Source organism: Aedes albopictus, chromosome 2, assembly GCF_035046485.1.
Source record: "Aedes albopictus strain Foshan chromosome 2, AalbF5, whole genome shotgun sequence".
NCBI lineage: Eukaryota > Metazoa > Arthropoda > Insecta > Diptera > Culicidae > Aedes > Aedes albopictus.
This window is the reverse complement of record NC_085137.1, coordinates 445,880,745-445,904,199: the sequence shown is the minus strand read 5'-3', so window position 1 is coordinate 445,904,199 and position 23,455 is coordinate 445,880,745. Positions and strand designations below refer to the sequence as shown.

General features: G+C 40.3%; 1 protein-coding gene across 2 annotated transcripts in view; it reads left to right on the top strand.

Annotated features, from left to right (window-relative positions):
- The window catches only part of LOC109409987 (E3 ubiquitin-protein ligase CBL-B-B), a 298,628-nt gene extending 285,422 nt beyond the window's left edge, over positions 1-13,206 (top strand). The window contains exon 8 of one of the 2 annotated variants that reach the window (XM_062853829.1): positions 1,541-13,206. In XM_062853829.1, coding sequence (XP_062709813.1) covers positions 1,541-2,914 — 1,374 coding nt within the window. In that variant the 3' untranslated portion in view covers positions 2,915-13,206. Of the gene's footprint in view, positions 1-1,009 lie in introns of both variants that reach the window. The other variant, XM_029869973.2, reaches the window with a different exon arrangement.
- The last annotated feature ends 10,249 nt before the right edge of the window (positions 13,207-23,455 follow it).

Sequence of the window (23,455 nt, the reverse complement as noted above, 5' to 3'; positions counted from 1 at the left end):
ATGAAGTAGGACGGGGTGTTACCCACTTCTGCAAACACCAAACTCGTTGCCACCCTCTCGCATGGTGGTTGGTAACGAGCATCATAAAGCAGAGTGATTTTCCGTTGGATAAATTTTCAATGACACCGAATGAATATATGCAAATTAGTGCTTTCTTTGCACCAGCGCATCGCAACGCAATTGAATGGCTTCAGCGTCATACCTCCTCTAGCCGGGCGTTTGTAGTCAATCAAATCAGGACTCATCTAGAGCTACTATTGAGAGGATAACCGGGCAGGATTATGGGGGATATCATCATGCACAGCAGCAACAGTATTGAAACGCAACTAGAAAAAAGATGATCGAGGCCAACTTGTGAAAAGGACGCAACGACCATTCCAATTGGTGGGTTTCAGTCTTTTATTGTCAAAATTCAAGTTGTTGATTGAAAACCCCGTAAAAAGAATTGATGGCACAAATGTCCCAAATGGAGGATAACGTGCCTCTGGAGCCGGCCTTCTGATGTTTGTGTAGCTATGTCTGCATAAAAAATTGCCGTAACGTTAATAGCAATGACGAGCTAGTTGGTAATTGATTATTTCCACGTCAATTGGTATTTAAATGTGCACTTATGTATTTGAATCCAGTATTTCAAATATTAAAGTTGTTTAAATGAAGCTGGGAAAACCAACAGTTCATACAGTACACTGCTAACCTGGTAAAAAAAAACAATCATTCTGCATGATTTATGAGATTCGTGTGCCGATTGGATCGATCCAGCTTCGCCATTCAGTTTATTCCACGTTTTTTGTTTGACGTCCAGTTATTATTTTGCTTGTGATGTTAGTGTGGTCATTTTCATTTGTTCGTTTTTTTTTTACGGTTTTGTTCCAGCATGCCTGACTTTGTTTCGCTCGCCTGAAGGTAGATAATCTGAAAATATATGCATCCATATCGTAAATCAGTGACACCATTGTAAAAATGTATTCTTCTTTTTCTCTTTCCATTTGCAATAACTGCACACCTGTAGGACGATTTCAATATAGCCACCTCGTCACTCCACGCGCTGAGCAATAGTATGACACTGGCACGCAATGAAAAGCAAAGTCCGCACTCTTCACCGCGTTTGCCCCGACGTCAACCAAATCCCACCGCACCGGTGCTAACTAGTAACGATATTTATGCAGGCGGCCCCTCCCTTCAGTCCCAGTCGAGCAGTTGCAGTTATGCGTCAACCTCATCCAGTTCATCTGCCAGCGCTGGTAGTTGTAGTGGTGGCAGTAGCGGAAGTGCCACTATTGGACAACAGATGGCAGCACTAGTGACGACGCCAGCAGCGGTGGCTGCTGCTGCAGCTGCATCCGCACCACCTATGGCCGCTACCGCCACACACACGGTCAACGGAAATCTTGTCACGCACACCAACATTTCATTGAACAATAACAGTCACTGTAGTAATATGTGCACAGCTGGTGGTGGTGGTAGCAGTGGATCTAGCGGGACCCCCAGTCATAACCTTGTCAAATGTAACAAGTCCTCATCTTCGTCTCTCCTACCACAGACACAAACCAACGTCGCTCCGTCGGTCAGCACACACTCGCAGCAACTGCAACAAAACCGACTAAGTGCACCGGCAAGCTCATCTGTGGCGACACCTAGTGGAACCAATCCAAGCAGCTACCTAATGTACCGGGCTCTTAGCAAGGCTCTATCCTCAGAAAGTCAATCATCTAGTTCTATGGAGTCAATATACCAACCGGTACCTCCTCCTCTACCCCCGAGAAAATCCTCCCCCGGTATCCTATCCTCCACACCTTCATCCGATTCCAGCAGACTAAAATCAACCAATCCTCGATGTCCTTCTTCACAACTGTTGGCAGCCCGCAATACCCAAAACCAAATCAATTCAGCATCTAGTCTTTGCAACCTGTCCAACCAGATTGCCACCAGCCTTAACCTCAGCCGCAGCTCAGAGAACCTCTCGAGTGCTACCCGCATAGATAACCACGTACCCAAAGCCAATCCTCCTCCTGTCCCAAAGCATCAAACTCCCCACGAACCTTGCCCATGCAGTAACACAACTGCTCCTCCTAAACCCCCTGAACCAGACCCATTTAGCCAAGAGGATCTAGACAAAGTAATCGTCGGGCCCGCCGAAACCATTGTCGGAATCATCGACACTCGACCACTGGAAGCACGCCAGCCCATCATCCTCAAGGTGGATGACAAAAACGATCATAACCTTGTCCTCACAAGTACCAGCAACGTGTACCAATTCAAACCGACCTCCATCAGCACCAACATCAACGGCATCCTATCCAATGAGGTAACCATCTATCAACCAGCGCAGCCCATCCACCCGCAGCCTCATCACACTCCGAAACAACCGCAGCCTCAGCCAAGACACCAGCAGCAACAACAGCAACCCCAGTCCTGCACCCAAGGCACAAACCCACAGCACCAGCGACACCAATCGCTCCCGGCAAACAACGCCACCATCAGCGCCAAGGTTACTCCTCAGCCGCCATCCAAGTCGATCACCACCTCCCAGCTGTCAGCAGCCCTCGCCGCAGCCGCCAGCAAATCCGGCAGCACCAACCCGCTCCTCTACGAGAACGTGAACCTCACCTCTTCGGCAACCTCCGCGACGGATTGCAACGGGTCCAGCACAACGAGCAACAACAATCACCTGAGCAGCAGCGCCGTGGCTGCGGCTATGGCTGCGTCCGGCAGTGCGCACGGCGCTGCCGCAGCCAACAACAACAACACGAACGTGCCCTACGAGAACATCAACCTGGAGTACATCGCCCGGCTGATGCAGGAGGGCTACTCCAAGGAGAACGTCATCACGGCCCTGGGGATTTCGCGGAACAACATCGAGATGGCGTGCGACATCCTGCACGAGTTCGTGAGCAAAAGCGGCGGAGGGGGTTAGAAGGCAGCGCAGCGTCCCCGTGCCCCTCCATCATTATGCAATATACATTACAACTATAAATTGAACACACGTGTATAGAGTAACAGTAGTAAGGTGTCGCTTAGCGGCCATCAGAAACGACAGAGACTGCTAGGGAGATGAGATGATGCGAGAGCTGCGTGACTCTTTGGAGATTCTAATTTATTTTCTATCGTAGGTAGCGGTAGTGTCAGGCGATGAGCAAGTGGTGAGAGTGCTACACTGGAAGACGGCTTGTGGTAATGACCAACATAAAAATGTTTTTAAATTTACCATGGTAAAACGTGATCATCGAGTCATAAAAGCTTCTTGAGATCGTTTTGTTTCCTCTCATATCAACCGGTTCGATAGCCGAGTGGTAGCGTGCGAGCCAGGTGATCCCAAGGTTCTGGTTTCGAATCCGGTTGCCAACAGAAACTTTTTTTAATTGTAAATCGAGTCCATGGTAAAATTGAAAACATTAATCTGTTTGAAATGAAACGAAAATCAGTCTGCACAAATTTAGTGGCGTTGTGTATTTAAATTGACCCTCAGAATAGTAATTTCAACCGCAAGCCGTCTTTCAGTGTAGTGTTGTTAGTACACTAAGAAAATAGTAGTTGAAAACAATCATCTATAGCAATAAATTGCAGTTCACAGTAAGTGAAACGGGGAAGTGAGCAGAAACAGTTTCTGCGACACTTCACTCAATGTTGACAATGTAAATAGCTGGTGTGTGTGATTATAACTAGATATAAGAGAAAACACACACACACACAAACACACGCGAGTATATACATGCATACATACTGCGCAACTATAGAAGCATCTTGTGAAAAGTGAAGCTTTGTTTTAGTTCCTTACTAGCAGCTAATTGAATTTAATATAAAAAAGAAAACTCTGTTCTGTAGAGACTAATCATTAGAGCAAAGAAAATATACTCAAGCGGATCACGAAAAAGGAATGACAAACAGATGAAACCAGAGCAAAGCATAGAATTCAAGCACGGGTTATTTACTTTTCTTTTTTTCTGTAACAAAATACGTTTGTTTTGTCATATGCTACTAATCACGATTTCATAAACACGAAGAATAAAGTGAAAGTTGATCACATTGTACACAACAAATTCATATTTTTCTCGTCATATAATTATCATCCCTTAAGATGGGTTCATGCATAGAACAAAAAGCGCTATTATCCAGTTGATAATCTAGTGATTGGGATCAAATTCTCTATTTAAATTTTAACCTGAAACGAAAAAGCATGGATCAAAACTACATTTACCTTCAGAAGGTTGGGTCCACTGTAGAAAGCAGCAGAGTGGATGCTTTCTCGACATCGTAAACATCCTTGTGTAAGAGAGTCAGTGGACTTACCAGATTGGTAGGCATATTGGTTCACATGAAGAGGCACGTTGACCAGATGAACATCGCGGATGTGATGATCTACAATGCAAAATAGTATCTCATCTGCTCCAATAGTACTAATAGTAATTACGATACTAAGATCCGAAACCAGAGTCATGACTTACAAGAAAAGGTAGCAGGTCCATCCGAAGATGTAATATCCACACATCCGGGTGCTAATTAACCTTCCAGGACGCGCGTCATCAAGCAACCAAAACTGCACCACGCGCACGTTGAATACAACGAGCGAGGTTTTTTTGGTGCTGTGGTACTTTTTACAACAGCGCGCGCGCTGGAGGGTTAAGCATTTTAGAACTTCCTCATCAGAAAAAGTGCAACTGAAGCTCGTTCACTCGGTAATCCTTAGGTTTCGCAAGGATTTCGTTAAACCGACTGACTTTACTCAAGCTGGAAACATTTGTACAAAGGTTTTCCAGCCGGATCGTTCAGTAGACCGAAGAGCTTTCTGATAGGCCTTGTGAGCCGACCTAAAAGTCATCGATCCAGCCGAACGTCGTCTGTTCCAACTCTTTCTACATTGTTTCCTGAGTTTCGCCAGATCAGAAGTCCACCAACAATGAGTTTCCCTTGTGGTCTTCACAGAGCGCAGAGGACAGAAACTTATTCAAAAGTATTCTACTATGAAGGACTGGGGCGGATGGGCTGAATGGATAACACTGACTTGAACAGTAAACAAGTATCTCTTTTTTTTTATTCTTAAATCACTAATTTACAGCTCTTTTGACCACTAGGGCACTGCGTGAGCAATTCCAATTGGGGACTACGAAGGTTGATGAGCCGGGAAACACTCTTCCTTCTTACGGGGTTTCTTATGGGAGTATGAGTGAAAAAAAAAGCAAAAAATCTTCCCTCCTTCACTTTCTCACATAAAACCGCAAACAAAATCATCACCTTCGTAGTCCCCAATTGGAAGCTGTACTTACACTTTGTACAGCTCCTAAATGTATTCTATTCTAATTGTACTATATCAAACTGGTTGCCGTTGCGCTTCTTGTCACTTTTCTACTCTGTCCATGAGTAGAATGATGAGCACAAGGATGTTGATGTGTGGCTCTTGTTCCTTTTCCAGTCCGATTGGGGGTCCATTATGAGTTGCCGTTAGCCGATATCCAAGTTTCCGGGTCCGATAGACCCTCGGGAGAGGGTCAAGTGTCAGCTGCTCTCAGGGGGAATAGCAACTGACGAAAAATTGCAAGTGACGGGGCTGGGATCGAACCCATGACCATCCACTTATGAAGTGAACGTGTAGCCACTACGCAACGGGCCCCGGCAAGTAACTATTTATTAGGATTGACATGTGAACAGTAGGAGAGGTTAATGTAGAATGGGGTGAAAATTTTCTCCACGGGCGCCCGTCAGCTTTCCACGACCTACTTCTTTACCCCATCTCTATCGTCGAGTTCAATGTTCCGGCGTAGATGTTCGAATCTTCGGTGTCGAATGCTTTTGCAAAAATGTCTGTTAACAGATCATCTGTTCGAATAGGTTCCACCAAGATGCGATGTGTTCACGAAAAAAGTGGTGCTTGATATCGATATGATTGGCCCATTTGCACTAGAGATTTTGCGCCATCCCGTTGCAGCCACGGTTGTCATCATAGATCGTCACAGGTTTTGCAATCTTCACGCCAAGGTAAGCTAAGAGTTTGAATAGACAAATCGCTACTGCCACGCCCGCGATTAAGGCTATGTATTTAGCATCACCGGATGAGGTAGCCACTGACCTATGCTTCTTGCTTGACACGACACCGTGCTCCCGTACAGTTGAACTGCCCAGGATGCTGCTGGTATCGTCACAGATATCCAAGTGGGAAACAAATGATTGGCCTAAAATTCCACGGCATGGCTCTTCTATGGTTTCTCCTTCACTGTAGACGATCTGCAGCCCTTTCTCATCGGCGTATTTGTTTGGTTGCAATCTTGCATTTCAAACTTCTTCAGAATCTTGTCTATGCTTGCGATGCTTGCTTCTCAAAAGTGAACTGTTCATATTGGCCAACTCCTGGTCATAGGCGATTTTCATTCCAAGGAAGTGTTGGAGCATACCGCAATCCGTCATCTTGAAATACTGGGACATCTTCTTCTACACAGCTTCAATCGTCTTGATTCGTGTTTCCATGGTCAGTAAGTTGTCGACGTACATATATGACTATCGTTTCCCTCTCGTCGACGCGGGTGTACAAGCAATAGTCATGCTGTGATCTCAACTTCTCGTTCCAGTACTTGGGAACCTGCTTCAAACCCTATAGCGACTTCTGTAGCTTGCACACTGTTCCATCTGGTATATGAACACTCCTCTCTGCAACGCAACAGCTAAAGCCACTCGAATCGTCGTCAGCTTGGCTACCGAGGCATAGGTTTCATGATAATCAAGCCCGGGCTTCTGGAGGAATCATTTTAACCCTTATGTGGCCGGCAGGGTACCCGGGTACCCAGCACCCATTTAAAATACACGGTGTAGAAAAAAGCAAAAAGTTTGCCGGCCACATAACGGTTAATCTAGCCTTGTGTCTCACATGGTTTCCGTCATAATCTTCTTTACGGCAGAGTACTCACTTCGGTTGTAACGGTTTCAATCCTGCAGGACATCTCACTAGCCGCCATACCTGGTTACATTCGATTAGTTGCAGCTCACCAGTCATCACGCACCGCCGCCAGCCAATGGTCCCGGTCGTCACGGTTCTCGATCTCATTGTAGCATTGAGGTGGATCTGAACTATCGTAAAGTCCTACAGCAGAGTTTGCGTTGAATCCGGTTAGAAAATCTTCCCAAGTAACACACTTGTCACAGTCACAGTAACTTCTGTGCAACAAAAACCTGTGCCGCCGTGACTCTTCTGTGTGTGACATGTGTGGTATGTTACTTGGGTAATTACTTACTTGAGAGCCTGCGCTCCCGTATGCTGCGCCTAGTGGTTGACTTTGGACAGACGTCATTGCTCTGTTGCGAAAGGAAGCGCCCCAGGGGTTACTTCCTCTAGGGGCCCAGGGGTTACTTCCTCTACCTCTACCAGCTCTTCAAAAATATCTTCAACATCGATTTCGTTAGCAGCTACTTCAAAGCTACTTCATCGGGTCGTCAGCAGCTACTTCACGAGGAGCTTCTTCAATTCTCGCGCTCAGTATCATACGGGTGTATCTACAATGATCGATTTTTCTTCATCGATTTTCTCTTTGGTTAATAACTTGGCCGGCAAATCAATTTTGGATGTTTTTGTTGTTTTAGAATTTAATCCTAGTCGTCCTTCATTGAAATACACCGATAGATCATCCGACTATTGGTCGTATTTCCCGGAATAATCCGAAGAGAAAATCGATGAACAGAAATCGATCATTGTAGATACGCCTGTATGAAACTAAACGCGAGAATTGGATTATCGCACGCTTCCCCCTCTGGCTCATATAGGATAAGGATCACCAAGGGAACTTAGCTAGCTCCATCAGGTTCAGTAGGTCGGCTCCAGAGGCACGTTCTCCCAAAGTCTGTATCCATTCGGGGCGTAATCAATCATGATCCACATCTTCCTCTGCTAAGCCGGGATGCACGCCAATCTTTCTCATGCTGAGGTCCGGTTTCACACTCGCTTTCGACTTTGGTTACGCTTCCGACTAATACCATCATATGACAACCATTCAGCACATACGTAGCAGCTAGGGCCGCTTCCGACCACATATTCTTCGGAACCTTCGAATCTATTAGCATGGAACTTACCTTTTGCAACCAAAATCTGGTTGAAGCGTTCAGCAACCTCGTTTTGCTGTGGGTAGTTATTAGGGGATGATTCATCATGCGGTACCTAAACCGAACCATAGACAATTTCCCACAGAAAGGTCAATTGTAACAGCACATACATTTCTGGCGTTAGTTCAAAGACTAGTGTTGCAAACTTTGCGTGATTGACAAGCACACATGCTCGAGGCATGACACGCGAGTTTACCATTTCTACGCCGGATTCACAAGGTTTCCTTACAAATGTAGGCCTCTTGGACTAAAGACATCTGCAAAGATACAGTCTTCAGCAAAGTTGTTCAGAAGGCCATTGACAGCATAAAGACAAGCAGTTTGGTTCGCAAATCTGCCACTAGGTAACGGTAATAAGCATATAAAATAAGCATTTTAGCCAGCTCTATCACGCGATATCGATAAGATAGAAAGTTCAAGTCTTTGGTAAAGTTACATCATGAAGACAAGAAGTGATAATTGAACGACTGTAGGGTTAATTTAAAGTTTTTCGGCTACGCAATCTTTAACCCTAAACGGGATACCTGGGGTCCATTGGACCCCAGGCGCCTTTCAGAGCTCGTCTTTGATGGAACACACTCAGCGAGGTGACAAAACTGAGGCCATGAAGGTATCCCTTTTAGGGTTAATAACTAACGACGTTTGTTGTTATCCCAACGTTTCGACGCTTGGTGGGCATCTTCCTCAGGGGGTAAATACTTGTGTCATTATTTGTGTCATGTTTTGGCTAACTATAACTGTCGGGTATATTGAATTTTGGTACATGACTTTAAAATCTTTCACTTTTTCCCCGCACAACTTGTAACACTGGCAATGGCGCCATACCTCGCGATCTCGATAAGATAAAAAAGTTCAAGTCTCATGCGAGGTATGCATTTCAAACGGATCGCTCAAGTAATTTTCGTTCAGTGCATCATTTTTTCGTGTCCGGAATGTTCAAGAAATTTAACACAGCAAGCCCCATTTGATTTGACGTTTCGTTTCAGCTCCGTACTAGGATCTGGAATAAAGCGACGCTTTCTTATTTCTTGAGCGATTCCTTCCCTGAATTTCCCACGCAACGAGATAAGCCATGAAATTTCTTGCGATCTGCGTACTACCCATCAGGCAAAGTTGTTCAGATCAGAAGGTCGTTGACATGATAAGGATAAGCACTAAGCAGTTTGGTTCACCGCTAAAAGGTGGTAGTGTGCAGTCAAGACCGATTCAGTTCATATTCAAGTGACCCAGGTCTAATTTACTTCCTATCCAAGTGTTTCAAGTCTTATTTATTTCAAATTCAAGTGATTCAGTACCTATTTATTTCATATTCAAATGATTTAGGTCTGATTCACTACATCAGAAGGCCGGCTCCAGAGGCATGTTATCCTCCATTTGGGACATTTGTGTGAGCTATCTTAACTATAGCCCAGTGCTTGAATCAGCATGAATATGAAAAATACGATCAGTTATCAGCGCCAGCCACCACTTCGGAAGAACGTATGCTAAGGGAGTAAGTATATTCATTGCCGTATACACTGGCGAAGAGGAAGATTTCGAGAGCTACATAGGGAACGTCCATAAATTACGTCACGCTTTGATGGGGGAGGTGGGGATCAGCAAAATGCGACGACCCAAGCAAAAATTTCAGAGGTATCGTACAAAAAGTGTGACATAAGGTGGAGGGGAGTTGATAATGGACAATTTTTACGTGACTTAATTTATCGACGTTCACCGCTATACTATCGTTTTCCGATCTCAGTCATAACTTTATTGCTATTGCTCTCACTTGCTTCAGAAGCATGTAAGCTAATGAAGGCATATAACTATTGCTTCGAGTTAAAAAGCACCGGTTGAAGAAAAAACAATTTCGCTTCGTTCGCAATGCTTCACTGTTCAAGCACTGCCATAGCCACTACTCAAACTAGGCAAGTTTAAACTCTTTGCAATCTTAGCACAAAAATGAACAGCAACAATAAAAATCTCGCGCTTAGTATCATACAGGCGTATCTACAATGATCGATTTCTCTTCATCGATTTTCTCTTTGGTTAATAAATTGGCCAGCAAAACATTTTCGGTTGTTTTTGTTGTTTTAGATGCTAGTCCTAGTCGTCCTTCACCGAAACGCACCGAGAGATCATCCGAATATTGGCCGTATTTCCCGGAATAATCCACAGAGAGAATCGATGAAGAGAAATCGATCATTGTAGATACGCCCGTATGATACTGAACGCGAGAAATCATATCGGTATTGTTTGGAAAACACCAAAGGCGAGGATATAGGTACACATTACACTGTGTAAATCGCATATAATGCGAATCTATATATCGCCTACCCCCGTTGGTTTGACCGCATCTAATCTGAACACTTTTTAATTTGATCCCCGCAAATCTGCACATCGTTCAAACTAAAAATGGTTCAAACGTCATTCTACTCATGGAACGGGGTGAAACGAAACGCAGAATCAAAACAAAACAGCAAATAATGTTACCAGCACTGTGTTTTTCGACGCCCCTATAGGGTTACTAGAAGTTCAAATTAAAAATGAACTCCGTTCGTTTACATGAGGTGTCGTTCAAACCAACGGGGGAAGACGGTAGGTGAAAATTTTAATTCTAACTCAGCCTTTGAGATTAAAGAAGGACTGCTGATTGTCTCGGAGAAACACAATATCCACTGCGCTATTGCTACGGTTAGCACAGTAAGGGCAAAATACTGTGGAGGACGCCCTGGTACTGCACAAACTCCGTTTGAGATTAGGTTTTTATTAGACCCCCCTAAAAATTCATTGCTAGGCACGGTAAACATAAAGCCGCATACCACCATGAATTAGGGGTCACCTGACTAGTGGACTCTAACCACTGGAACAGGCGACCCGTAGTGCTATTCTTAGCCAGTTGAACCATCCGTTACCGATACCACACAGCTACTTATACTTATCAAGGCTGATCAGGAAAAATAAGTCAATATTAAGGATCACCTTCATACAAACCCAAACAGCCCTTAAGTGTATGATGTGTTTTTTTTTTTTAATTATTTTTGTTCTGCTTCGCACTCACGAACTTTATTTGGGATTACGGTAGCATATGACAAAACAAACATCAACCTTTTCCGATATCCTTTTGATTTATTAAAAACACACAATTTACAGCATTAGAAGCCAAGAAACAAAAACGGATACCGGTTAGTGATTCAGGTGACTTTTAGTCATTAGTCACGTTTTTTTAGTTTTAAAAGAGAATTATTTGTGTCCAACTTGCTGGAGAAACTTTTATTGTAATGCAAAGCATTGGTAATACGGACGGTATATTGAAAATTAGTTCAATTAGACATTTCAACTCATCAAAAGCAAAACTACTGTTCAACTAATAAGCACAATAGCTACAGGAAAAAAAACAAATTTTTCAACATTCAGATTGATAGAATTATTAGAAACAATAGTCACTTTGGTCGTCAGGCTGGTACAAACAAAAAAACGTTTGTTATTTTTATTACCGAAATTTTCAGCCCAAACGAGGTACTTTGCAGGATCAACATCTTTTCGCTTCTGAAGAAAGATGACATGTTTTCGTACATATTTATGAGTCTGTAACTTATGTCAGGTCTACAGAATAAGAAGCAAGCGTTCTTTTATTACTATTTTTCATTCAGTTAATTTAGATAACGATTTTTCTTGTAGAAGTGAATGACGAACACTTTTTTTCTAATTTGTATGTAAAAATATCTGAGACTTGAAATAAAGATATTGAAGATTTTTTGAATTTCATCCTTCGATTTATAATTGGAATTATATGCCTTCAATTTTAAACTTTTCCAAAAAACAATATACACAATTATATATCAAGAAAAAAAACCTGCTTAGGGCTGAAAATGTCGATGATAAAGACGACAAATGTTTATTAGCTAGGCTAAATACAGTGACTGTGCTAGATTAGAATTCATTGCCAGTTGGAACTCTTTCTCACCAAAATAAACTACACAAGCAATATCATCCGCAAAGCAGCTAAGCAAATTATCACCAAAAACAACTACAACTTTTGCATTCAATTTGGTTTCAATATCGAATTTAAATCAACCAATCAATCTATACAAACCAAACATATTAAGGAAGACACTAAAAAAAGAAATCAACAAACCAAAACACAATTGTAAACTAGTAAAAGTTGTATACACCCTAAAGATAAAGAATGCAAAAAAGAGATCTAAAGTCGTGAATCCTAAAACCGAAACACGAAGGGAGCACAGATTATCAAAAGTGAATGACGAGAGTGAGAATGGAAACGCGAAACTATGCATATAAGAAGATGAGAGATTCAACCGGACAGCATAACACTCACATGTCTGAAAATCAGAACAAACAATCCAAAATCAGAAACCGATAAATAACCATAACTGTCGACAGCCAGGTGATGTGCAGTTCCAATGAAAGAGATTATATGTATTTTTATACGCTACAGCAACAAAACCAAAATAAAAGTAACTGACAAAAGGTGAACAATTTACTTACGCCCACAGAGAACAATCTGAATCCAGTTAGTGACACATCTGAATACCCATTGTTAGTGAAATATCCTGTCGAACCACTTTGGCCGCATCATCATTTAATTATAAAAAAGACCGTGTAATGTCCATCAAATCCATTTCACACCAACGTTTTTTCGAGTTCACGATTTTAATAAGAAAAAAAACAAATCATAAAAATTGTTCTTCTGCACTTGACCAAAACACTAATTTACACAACCATCACCTCCAATTCTCATATATCTCGACACATAAGCTGAACAACGCACATTCAGTCATCATTGTTGGCACTTGTTTCGATGTTACATTCGCGGAGCCAAAACTGTCTCTCCAGTCATACAAAAAGCAACCTACTACAGAAATAGAAAAGAAAATAATAAAAAAAAAACCTTGCAAAACCATAAAACGATACACACTGGATCATAGAAAGGAAGGAAGGAAGCTAAAGGAGCGAGTGAGATCTTATCAATCGATCGAACCAGATAGCGGATGCAATAGCGAAAGCGGTTAATGCGAATCGTTAGTCAGTTAAGACACACAAGAAAAAAGTGGAACGGTATTGAAACAAAACAAAAACAAACACACACGTGACGAAGTGAATAAATTAAGTGAAAACGAAGGAAAACTGTCTTCTATATAAATGTGATGACATTCATTGAAGTCAGTATGCACGTTCGAAGGTAAGGTTCGTTTTATCCTACTCCCCCTATTGAACAAATCTGAGAACTCAGCCAGATATCATAGCTTATATAGGAAAACAAATCCTGAAATTTTCATTCGGCTCTCAGGGATGCCAGGTGTGAAGACATGTCTTCAATTTCAAGCCATTTGAACTTCTGTGAAGACATTTATTTTTGTGAAGATACATTAAAGACATTTCAAACTATGTGAAGACTATTGAAGACTTTTGGAAACTGAAATAGAATGTGTTTTGAAAATCCAAGCCAGTAATTCAAATCTCAGAACAATTTTAAAATGCGTTTCAATTTCTTATTTTACAAATTACTTATTTTTTGATCTTTATATTTGCAGAAGTTTTAAAGCAGTTTTTAGTTAAAATATGATTTAAACATGACGACCCCAATTTCTGGGGTATTTTAGGATATATGCTGAAGTAAATATTGAATTAGTTTTTCATCAGCAACTATTTACAGACAACAAAAGTTTCAGGAAGCAATTAACACACTCCATAAATTCTTCTAGATAACTTCCAGAAAAATCAAATATTATTTATCATATCATTCTAGGATTTTTTAATGCCATCAATAATTCTAAAAGACATTGTTTTTATTTTTTACTAGCTGTTCCGGCAAAGGTCGTACTGTGTTTTTTGACATTCAGCTCTGAAGAAAAATTCCCCGCAAAATGCAATTCCAAACTTTCTCGTTTTCGGTGCGTTCCCAGCCGATTTTCCCAATTATTATTTCGTACGAACACGTCAGAGCCCTGCACGAATGAAATACTGAAAGAATGGTGTAGATCTGTTGGCCCGTTCTCAAGCCTATTCGTGACATGCAAACACCGTTCCATTTTTATTTATATAGATTTTTTGAGTATTCTCCTATAGTTTTACAAAAATCTCAAAAACAGAGGTTTATTCTTAAAGTTTTACCGAGATATTTTTCGGATATTCCTATCAAAACTTCATTTGAATTTCAAACAGACTTATATACAGAATTTCTCGCAGATTTTCCGAAGATTTGTCCATGAAAGCCTGTTATGATTTCTCTAGTAGTTCCTCAGGAGTTCCTCTAGAAGTTCCACAGGAATTCCTTCAGGAGTTCCTCACAATTCCTCCAGCAATTTACCAAATTTTTTTTCAGGCGTTCCTTGGGATCCGCTTGGAGATCCTCGCTGATTCTTCCAGTAGTTTATCGAGAATTCCTCTAGGAATTCCTCGAGAATTACTATAGGACTTTCACGGGATTTCCTCCAAAAGTTCCTCGGGAGTTCCTCCTGGACATCCTCGGGCATACTTCCAGCAATTATTTAAGGGATTCCTCGGGAATTCCTCCAGAAGTGTCTCGGAGATTCGTCCAGGAGTTGCCGAGAATTCTTCCAGGCATCCCTCAGGAATTCCTCTAAGAGATCCTCTGGAATTCCTCCAGGAGTTCCTAGGAAATTTCTCCATGTACTACTCGGAATTTCTCTAGGAGTTCCTCGGAAATTTCTCCAGGAGTTCCCTCGGGAAATCTTCCATGAGTTCCTCGAGAATTTCTTTACGAGTTTACGAGGAATTCATGAAAGAATTATCGGGAAATTTATGGATGAATTTCCCAGGAAATCCTGGAGGAATTTCCGTGAAATTCCCAAAGAATTCCAGGAGGAATTCCCGAGGAGCTCCTGGAGAAAATTCCTAAGGAATCCTAAAGGAATATCTGTGGAAATTCTGGAAGATTCCCGAGAAATTCCTGTAGGAATTGCCGCGGATCTCCTGAATGAATTCTCGCGAATTTCCTAGAGGATCGCCAAGGATCTGCTGAGGGAATTCTCTAGAAACTCTCCTAGAAACTTCTCTAGAAAGAACTCCTGGAGGAATTCCCGAGGTACTCGTGGAGGAATTCCTGAGAAACTCCTGGGGCAATTCTCGGGAAACTCCTGAAGAAATTCTCGAGAAACTTATGGAGAATTCCCGAGGAACTTCTGGTGGAATACCTGAGGAAATTTAGATGATACTCCCGAGGATCTTCTCTAGGAATTCCCGTGGCCTTCTAGAGGAATTCACGAGGATGTCCAGGAATATTTCCCGAAGATCTTCTGGAGAAATTTCCGTGGAACTCTTAAGGGCGGACGGGACGGTCGAGGAAATATCCGCCATTGCTCTGTTTCTTCTAAGATGGTAATCTCAGATTCTACTTCATATAATGGAACAAAAATCTATCATTGTGTATGCTCACTTGCAGTGCATATGCTGATTGTTTTTCAGCCTCATCTGTGCGATAGAAATCGAGATTACCATCTTCAAAATCGCGAGGCAAATTGTTAGAAAGAGAGGGAAGATAGGAAAAATAACACAGCGTCCCGATTCACCTTAAAGGAATTCCTGAAATTTTCTGAAGCAGTTCCCGGGGTTCTTCTGGAGAAATGCCTGAGGAGCACCTAGACCAGCGTTTCTCAAACTATGGGTCACGACCCACTGGTGTGTTGCGGGTTGATTTTTGGTGGGTCGTGAAGTCTTCATTAACTAATGTCGAATGTTACTGCTAGCTATTTTCCAATTTTCAAATACTCCCATGAAGAACCCATTTCTAGAAGAGTTTTTTTCTAGAATTTCGGGTTCTCCTTAATTCTATTCAAAATTTTGTATTATAAGTCTTGTCTGTATATTGCATATAGAAACTACTGTCTGCGTTCTGAAATCGATTCTAAAACTATGAGTTTTCAATCGAAAGTTTTAAGATTAGGGTAAAATTTTAGATTTTACTTGTGTTCTCAAAAACAATGAGTTCAAGTTGATGCTTGCAGTGTTTTCTGTTAGACTTACATGCCAGTTTCAGCAGTTAAAATATCTGAAAATTTAGAAATATCAAAAATCATAAAAAAAATACCAAAATTTTACAAGAAACTCTACCTTTACGGAGCTCTAGTAAAGCTAAAATTCTGTGAAATTCAGATGTCAATAATCTAAACTTAAATGGAACAACTGAAATAAAAATAAAACACAATTTTCACCAGAATCTTACTAAAGGAATTTTTAGAAAATTGTAGTTCGAAAAGTGAAAATTCAAATTGTAGCAAAACCAGCAAAACCAGTGATTATGAAGAAAAATTGTGGAACCCGTTCAATGATGTCTGGTAGTGGAACCGAGCGAAAGAAGTTGTGGATTCCCCGGTATCGTTTTTCTGAAGACCTGGCCTGGCGAAAATGGAGAAAAGCATCGATGGAGGTTATGCATAAAAGCAGCAGCGTCGACCGCTTCGACCCGTAGCCGAATTGGATTACCAACATTGAGAAGGAAGTAATCAGACGATTCCATGGATACATTTTCCGGGTGAGCGAATTCCAGTTGAAAGCTTAACTATTTTGGGTTGGGGTTGTGCTGCTTTTGTTTTATATTTGTGGTTCGGTGCGCGGAAATAGTTTAGGTGGAGCTACTTCGGATGGGAGTGCATTCTGGCGTGTTTTTCTTCGTATAGCTCTTTGCGTGCGGACGGTATGGACTTATTCATTGATGAACGGAGATCACTCGGTCCTGGAGTTTTGGCACTGGAGTGGGGCCGTTTCCAATCGGAATCTTCCAATTCTGATAGGGGGGCCGTTCTAGTGTCGGAACTCTCGGGCCGGGTGAATTCTGTTCATCAAGGAATGTTGATGTGTTGTTGATGCTGTTGGCCATAGGGGAGCGCCCTTGGATGAACCAAGCGTCAAATCTGCTTTTTCTCCCCATAGCTTGTATGAAAAGAAAAAGTGGACTTGACGTTTTGTTCATCCTGGCCCTAGGTCAACCACTTCCCCTGGCCTATTTCGATCGGTATGCAATAAAAAAGGGTAGGGTGATGCATGGTTCATTGAAGAGTGGTGAATGTGTAATGAGTGGTATGTACCGCAAATGTTATGATTTACGAGTGTAATCGTCAGCGTCATAGACTCGCAGTTATGCTTCTAAGTAGTTTGTCGGTTTATAATACAGGGTACTTAATCCAGTCGGGGAAGGGATCGTTATATTTTCTTCTCGTTTCAGAGAGCGAGCAATGGCGCTTAAACCTAGGCTTTCGAGCCAGGACATGAGGGGTTAATACCATAAATACCTTTGTCCCATCCCAAGAAGAAGAGGAGCCCCAACGGAGTGACAATAACTTTCTTAGCAACGTCACTCCCAACGTTTTTGCTTTACATTTATTACTCATACGATACGGAGCGGCTGACGAGATGTCGCCGTTCCATAGTTCTGTTCAATTGTATTCAATAACGCTGCACAGTAGGCCTGGCCGCTTCAATACTTGTAATACATCTCCGATGCCTTGCAAGTATTGATAATGACAAGAAAAATGGTAGAAGTAGTCGATTCTATCATTTTCCAGGATTCTTTCAATGAATGGCTGTGTATGTGTAGACTAGACTAGACTAGACTAGAATCTTACTAAAGGAATTTTTAGGAATGTACTCAGATTTTATACGGATTGTTCATCAAAATTTCTCGCAATACCGTCAGAGTTTCTTCGAGATTGCATCCAACATTGACTTGAGTTTTGTAGTTACAATTCAGAATATCTATGAAATCCCGTCACATTTTCTTGAGGGATCTGATAAGAAATTTCTTTATCGAAATAAATAAAGCCTTAATCTGGCAATAATCGGGCACAGAAGTATGCCTGTAGCTCTGTAATGAATCGGTAAAAGTGGACAAAAAGTTGACTGAGAACTATTTGGTGTATGTTTATTATTTGTGCGAAATTTCATAAGAATCGATACATAACTTTTAACTGTGGATGAAAAACAAACAGACGTGGATTTAAGCATTTTGTACAATCATATGACCAATTTTCATTCGCATAATAGTTGGTTCTTTTACGCTACAAAATTCAATGGCGCACATTCTACTCTTTCATTGCTACAACAAAAAATACTGCACCGATTCACATGAAATTTTGTAGGTGAAATGAACACATCTTCAGATGTTATTAGGCCAAATTTGAGTAATTTTAATGTATCTATTGCAGAGTTACAGCTGTTACAGCAGAGTTACAGTGGCTCTTCAAATAAGCTGTCGAGGACAAAATGCGTAAAATAGATCACTTATCGTGTTCAGCCCAAATTGATATCCATAAACTACGTATGCTCAATTTTGTTCTTCTCATTGTGATATATTGTGTTGTGCGAAAAGCACATAATTTCTGAAAGGAAAAATCAAGAAATCGAGAGTCCATCAGCCACTGCACGACGCCTTCTTCAGAAAGCAATAAATTTGTAAGTAATTCGAATCACTTTTTAGGTCAAATTCCACCGAAAACTCCCCGACCCGGGAGTCAAAAGAGGCCTTGTGAGCCCACCCCGGAAGCTGCCGTTGGCTGGACCAGCAGCTTGGGGCTTAGGCACGACCCCTTCTGGGCTGGAGCGATCGACTCCCGGGGTCAAAAGCTGTTTCAATGGTTTCATGCACCGAAATCGTGTGTGTCCATTTATCCCCATTTTCACCTGTTTCCACTGTTTCTGGGGGAAATGGGGTAAAGTTGGCACTTTCAGTTAATGACACCGAACGAGGTGTGCCCATAATAAGGCAATCCATGAGACAGATGCGATCAGCTGATTTTCTTTGTTTACCATGTATTTTTGACATTCGTCGATCGGAGTGACAGTTGAACACAAAGGAATTTGTTAAGCACCGAGAACACTCGATGAAAATTTTTGATAAGCTATTTATACATACACTGTGTTTACAATGTCAGCTGTCACCTCCATCGCGATATGTCGTCTCGTCATAGATTGCCTTATGCGCCGACATCAGGAAAAAAATCGTCTGTCATCCACAATAAACTGAAATTAGGAATTTTTAGGTTTGATCCAGATGAAAAGTCTTTATTTTTAGAAGTAGCATTAACACAGACAAACAGACGTAACACTTCGAACATTTTGCGGTTCAAATCATAGTCACAGAAACATGTTCGCCCAATGCCAATAGGACTGAGTTTGACCAACCATCAACTAGGTGGCGGTAGTAAGCAAACGTCAAACTCGAACGAAAATGATACGAGCACCACGGATAGTTGGCCAACTATCAATTTTTTAAATAGACTTTTAAATCGGTTACGATAGGTTGGTTCTCTTCGAGTTCTCTTCAACGATCCTCTCTTTGTGTTATCACAGAACGTGTATTGAGTTTTCCAAAGATTTTTTGGTTGAAATGCGAAGAAGGCGACTACATGTTGCTATAGAAACAAAAGAATAATGATATTGTTTGTTTTGATCAAGTTACACAAGTTTACAAAATAAAACGAAAGTCGTGAACTTCATTCAACGACCAAAGTTTTTGAAGTACAATTTAGCACTTATTTCGAAACCGTGCTTCAAAAAATTTTAAGTAGAGCGATTTTTGAGTTTTAGCTCAATATCAAGTTTTACAACTTTTAAAAATATGGAATTTACTAAAATTCAAATATCTTGCGTTTTGTTCAACCAATTACAAATCTTTTGCCATAAATTAAAAGCTGAATACAATACCATTCAATCATCTGAATGCAAGTTTTGCATCAGATTGATGAAATTCAATATATTGGCGAGTTTTAGGGACGATCTCCTTAAATTTTAGCCAAATTTCCAAAAATATATGAAGAAATGTATTTTTTTAAAAAGAATAAAACAATACAAAAATTCTTTCTCAACGTTTATTTGACATATCATATGTAGGCGAGTTACAGTAAAAAAATCAGCTCAATCGGAGCATTGATTACGGTGAATGAGATGTGTGAAGTGAGTGACGTTGCTTAAAAATAGAACAAAAATCGATTTCAAATCATCACCCTTGTATGGAAAGTCGAAAAAATTTCCGCTCCACTGTAATTTTTTTCCTTCGCGTTTTCGAAATCAGGGCATGATTCTACACCAAAAATGATCATCAGCTTACCGAGTTCAAAAATGCTGTAAACTAGTGTTATTAACGAAAGAGAGAGTCGACGAAGAGAAATCGATCAAGTCAGTTAGGCCCTTATGAAAAATCATTGCCGATTTGTATCATATCTCCGATGTGCTGAAAATATTAATGCTGACAAGAAAATATCAGAAGAATTTCTGGTATTTCTAGGTTGCTTTTCAATACTGGCTGTGCAAGCACTAGAATAGAATAATAGAATAGACCGTTAAATCAGTTACAATGGTCTTAGTGGTTCGTCTGTTTGTGTGTGGCATTATCATTGAGCTAGTCTCACAAATTCGTAGGTGGTACAGTCCTAGCCGTTGTTATGAGAGTAGCCGCCTTCGCGTCCGTTACCAAAACACATAAAGTAGGGCCAACCATTGCACAATGGTCCGAATCCACGTTTTAGCAGGAAAAAAATCCGTATCTCTGTTTTCGTTAATTTTAGGCGTTTGTTGTCTTCAGAGAAGTTGTTTGCATTTGTTTGCTGCATCTTTTCCAAAAATTTTTGATTAGGGTGGTCCTCGTCTTAACTCAAATCTGGAATAGAACTTTTTATTTTTAAGTCATACGCGATCGAGTTCTTCAGCAAAGTTGTAGGCAATGCAATTTCGAGCAACTTTGCCGAATACGCCGTTTAGCTAGCTCTTAATTTGAACATAGTAGGTCAATTTTAAGTTTTGACTTAGGGTGAGCCACCTAATAACGGTTTTTTCGCAATAACTTTTTTATTTGATTTTTTTCGAAGATGTGAGCTTCGGAGCATTTGAAGAGCAAGTAATGACACATATTTGTTCTGAACAGTGCATGTTGCTAGGTCTTGTCATTCAAATGTTATGGGCAATTTTGACTTAAAAACAACGATGTCTTAAAATGCTCATATCTCATGGAGCTGGTAAAATAAAAAATGTTCTTTAGGCGGCATTTGGAAGGTCACATATAAAGCCAAATTTGGAGCAAAAATGACGATAACGTTATTTTTTAAATTGGAATAAATCGACTCCAAAAATCCCCTTAATAATTTAAAAAACTACTTATAACTCATACAATTTCAAAGATAGAGTCAAACTGTTTTTGGAGAAAATGTAGGTTTTTACCATGCCAACAAGTTTTCCATACACGACTTTTTTGTAAAACGTGAAACAAAAGCTTGAAATTGATAATTTGCTTCTTAGGGGTACATGCTATGTTTTTCTAGGAAAACCATTATAATCTTTAAAAACAAATTATTAATTTCAAGCTTTTGTTTTACGTTTTACAAAAAAGTCGTGTTTGGAAAACTTTTAGGTATGGTAAAAACCCACATTTTTTCCGAAGACAGTTTGACTCTATCTTTAAAATTGTATGAGTTATATGTAGTTTTTCGATTTTTAAGGGGATTTTTGGAGTCGATTTATTCCAATTTAAAAAATAACGTTCTCGTCATTTTTGCTCCAAATTCGGCTTTATATGTGACCTTCCAAATGCCGCTTAAAGAACATTTTTTATTTTACCAGCTCCATGAGATATAAGCATTTGAAAACATCGTTGTTTTTAAGTCAAAATTGCCCATAACATTTGAATGACAAGACCTAGCAACACGCAATGTTCAGAACAAATATGCGTCATCACTTGCTTTTCAAATGCTCCGAAGCTCACATCTTCGAAAAAAATCAAATAAAGAAGTTATTGCGAAAAAAACGTTTTTTGGGTGGCTCACCCTAAGTCAAAACTTAAAATTGACCTACTATGTTCAAATTAAGAGCTAGATAAACGGCGTATTCGGCAAAGTTGCTCGAAATAGCTTTGCCTACAACTTTGCTGAAGAACTCCATCGCGTATGACTTAAAATTAAAAAGTTCTATTCCAGTTTTGAGTTAAGACGAGGACCACCCTAATCAAAAATTTTTGGAAAAGATGCAGCAAACAAATTCAAACAACTTCTCTGAAGACAACAAATGCCTAAAATTAACGAAAACAGAGATACGGATTTTTTTCCTGCTAAAACGTGGATTCGGACCATTGTGCATTGATCCTAAGAAATGATTGACGCAATCCTCCAACGGTCGAGATCTGTCCTAGCCACGTCCTTGCAACAGCTGGTGATAGGCAAAAATGGTTAGTTGGATGCCTACATAAGAGAGTAACAGAGACCTCTCTGTTTGGTTTACATTTGGTCAACGTTTAGGCACCAACATTTTGAAACAATATGCACTGCCTATGATCGCATAACTGTCCCATATGAATAGGAAAGCCAGCAAATATGGGACTAATATGCTATCATAGGCAGTTCAGGTATAAACTAACCAGATTATACAAGTTCCAGTACTCTTGAGATTTCGAAAAACAAATTTCTGGGAATATATTGCATATCCATATATCAATCCAAGTTTATTGTGACTGCATCGTTAATAATTTAGTATAATTTGAGAGCGAGTTTAGAACAGCTTTAAATTTTGATTTATTTTTTATGCTTATTTTTTTCTTATTAAAAACTTATAGGGTATGTGTGCCATCAGTAACCTCACGCTCCCATATTCATCCTATTCGAAAACAAGCGATTACGGCACCGATTGATTCCGTACTTTTTATTTTCATGGGTGCTCACTTCTAACAAAAAATACAAAAATAAGAAACAAAACAAACAGCGCTTCAATCCTTTGTTTTTCGTAGGATGAAAATGGGAGCCACATGCTTAATAAGGGAACCAATACCCTATATATATAAAATATTTGTTTTTTTTTTCTTCTCTGTTTTTCCAAGTTTCTCAAAACCTAAATTTCTCACGTCGGAGATATCTTAACCGATGCCGATGAAAATTTTATGGCATCATCTACACATAAGAAGCTATTGCTGGTTAAAAAAATCATTAATTTTGATGCATGCAATCAAAAGTTAAACACTCTTTTCCGTGATGCAATTCGATTGTGGACTAGGCCGTCCCTTATTTTGCAAAATTTAGAAATGTTATAAGTTCGTTAGTGGAAAATGATCGTTTTAGCTAAAAAATGATCGTGTCAAAATTTGAAGTCCGTATCTCAAGGCTAAGTGGTCCCTCAAGGGGCCTAAAGTTGTCAAAAATTGTATGGGACCAAAAAAACATGAAATTTTTTTCGACAAAAAAAAATACGCTATTCTACTAAAACCGGTGATTTTAGGACCCTTAAGGGCCAAAAATGTGCTTAGATTTGCGATATCTCTACTCGTTTTTGAGTTATTGAACAAAATAAGGTAAGTTTCCTTCGGAATTTAAAAAAATGGTCAAAAATGCTGATTTTTCAGTTGTTTTTTGTCAATATCTGTTAAACGAGTAGAGATATCGCA